The sequence below is a fragment of the Medicago truncatula genome, chromosome 1 (assembly GCF_003473485.1).
Source record: "Medicago truncatula cultivar Jemalong A17 chromosome 1, MtrunA17r5.0-ANR, whole genome shotgun sequence".
NCBI classification, from domain to species: Eukaryota; Viridiplantae; Streptophyta; class Magnoliopsida; order Fabales; family Fabaceae; genus Medicago; species Medicago truncatula.
In genome coordinates, this window is record NC_053042.1 from 11,900,923 (window position 1) to 11,903,544 (window position 2,622).

At 32.0% G+C, this 2,622-nt stretch overlaps 1 protein-coding gene across 1 annotated transcript; it reads right to left on the reverse strand.

Moving 5' to 3' along the window:
* Positions 1-1,237: 1,237 nt before the first annotated feature.
* On the reverse strand, positions 1,238-2,011 carry LOC25482598 (proline-rich proteoglycan 2). The gene has a single exon (XM_013611184.2). The coding sequence runs from the start codon at positions 2,009-2,011 to the stop codon at positions 1,238-1,240; it is 774 nt and encodes a 257-aa protein (XP_013466638.2).
* Positions 2,012-2,622: the final 611 nt, after the last annotated feature.

Sequence of the window (2,622 nt, forward strand, 5' to 3'; positions counted from 1 at the left end):
TCAAGGGTAGTCATTGTCTAAGGTTGAGTTGTATCTACCTCGACTTGTGTTACACATGGACAATTTATATATTGTTATAAAATATATGTTTTTATAACAATAGGGAATTCAAAAAATGGTTAAGTATGTTTTCGTCCACATAAAAAAAATAGAACTTTGTCGTCCTAACAAAATGTTCATGCACACTATTTTAATCATTGCTTTCTAGTGAACATGTATTTAATAGTTTTCTTAACATGCATGTTTAAAACATAATAAAAAGTTTCTCCACAAAAAAGAGCTCTAGATTTGATTTCTAGGTCTAGATTCAGTACAAAATTCAAACTTCAAATTTTAATTTCTCAAATTCGTTGAACTCTATGTTGATTTGGAAGTGACAACAAAAATTTTAATCGGCCTACAAAGGTGGTGTTGATTGATAGTTGTTACTAATAATTTGAAGATTAAGTGAAATTGAATGAGATGTGAAAATCTGCAACTTAATCTATTTGCAAAAGTTTTAGGTCATGAAAATGTATGCGTGTGCATCCATATATAGGTGTATAGATCATGACAGAGATATTGTTAAGAGTTACACATCGGATAGGTGATGGTCTGACAATATGTTTATAAGTGGGGGTATTTCTCACCTTACAAACCGGTTTTGTGAGGTTGTGTTAGGCCCAACCACGATTTTTAAAAGATATAAATAAAATGATTTGTTGAATAAATATATAAAACTATGAGGCGTTCCTTAAAAAAAAATAAAGTGTTTAAATATAATTATTTTGTGGAGTTGTGTTAGGCTCAACCACGATTTCTAAAAGATATAAATAAAATGATTTGTTGAATGAATATATAAAAATACGAGGTGTTCCTTCAAAAAAAAAATGAAGTGTTTAAATATAATGGTTTTTGTCGCAATCATGTTCTTTGACTAGTTAGTTAGTCTTTTTTTAGAGGTAGTTGGTCATTTGTTTTAATGTTGACATCTCTAATCGGAATATCGTAGTACCGTAGTTTCTCTCTTTTTTCGTGGAATTCACTCACATTCAAAAGAAACGAAATGTAAGGAAACATCTATATTTTATCATATTGTTTAAGTCTAATTCATATCATGTCAATAAACTTTTGTATATAACCACTATTTTATTTGATAAATATATATTCAAGCATTCTACAACTTTTATTTCTCATATCTTCAAGAATTCTACAACTTTTAAAGATGATGCGGTGGACGTCATGGATTAGGTACCGATCATGAAATATGACCTTTTGGTAACATACTAAAATTCAAATTTGTAGGAGTTCGTGGTGGAGGTGGAGAATTAGATGATCCTCTACTAGGTCCCGACCACGGAACATGACCTTTTGGCAACATACCAAAATTCAAATTTGTAAGAGTTCGTGGTGGAGGTGGAGAATCAGATGATCCTCTACTAGGTCCCGACCACGGAACATGACCTTTTGGCAACATACCAAAATTCAAATTTGTAGGAGTTCGTGGTGGAGGTGGAGAATCAGATGATCCTCTACTAGGTCCCGACCACGGAACATGACCTTTTGGCAACATACCAAAATTCAAATTTGTAAGAGTTCGTGGTGGAGGCGGAGAATCAAATAATCCTCTACTAGGTCCCGACCACGGAACATGACCTTTTGGCAACATACCAAAATTTAAATTTGTAGGAGTTCGTGGTGGAGGTGGAGAATCAGATGATCCTCTACTAGGTCCCGACCACGGAACATGACCTTTTGGCAACATACCAAAATTCAAATTTGTAAGAGTTCGTGATGGAGGTGGAGAATCAGATGATCCTCTACTAGGTCCCGACCACGGAACATGACCTTTTGGCAACATACCAAAATTCAAATTTATAGGAATTCGTGGTGGAGGTGGAGAATCAGGAAATACTGGATTAGGTCCCGACCCCTTAACAGGACCTCTTGGCATCATACCAAAATCAGCCGCAATAAGAGTCAAAAACAAGAAAGACATAGTAACAACCAAGTAAACCTCTGATATTTTCATCTCTCCAGTTTAGTAATTTAGGTGTGGCAAAACAACATATAAATAAGGTTTAAAAGGCAAGTTTCATATAAGGAAATTTATGTACTTTATATCTGTTATAGGTTTTAAATGTGAACTAATTAAATTAGTCAAAATAGCAATGTGAAGTAATTCAATAACATTCCTTTTTTTTTTTTTTTTTTTTTTGTGTACCGTTACATAATTTATCTAAAAGAACTTTTAGCTTTGACTTTATATCTTTGAGGTGGAAATTTGATCCACCAAATTGATATTATCTCTAGTCATTCCACAACTAAATTCATCCACTACATAAAAAAAAAAAAAAAAAAAAAAAAAAAGTTAATAGATTAGATTCAATTCATCTTTTTAAAAATATGTATAGATCCAATTCATCCATTTATTTTAAAAATTCAGTAGATCACCTTCTCAAATATTAATAATAAAATCATTGGATAAGAAAGTTATTTTGGGCCCACGTACCAAAAACAATTAAAATTAAATTTGTAAATAAATACAAACTAATTTATAATTAAATATTTATATTTTAATTTTAATAATATATCTTTAAAAAATGGCCACCATGGCCACCGGAACTCCACCACCCCTGTGGA

Excerpts from the sequence above, each read along its gene's own strand:
- LOC25482598 (XM_013611184.2), bottom strand. The coding sequence starts at position 2,011 with ATGAAAATATCAGAGGTTTACTTGGTTGTTACTATGTCTTTCTTGTTT.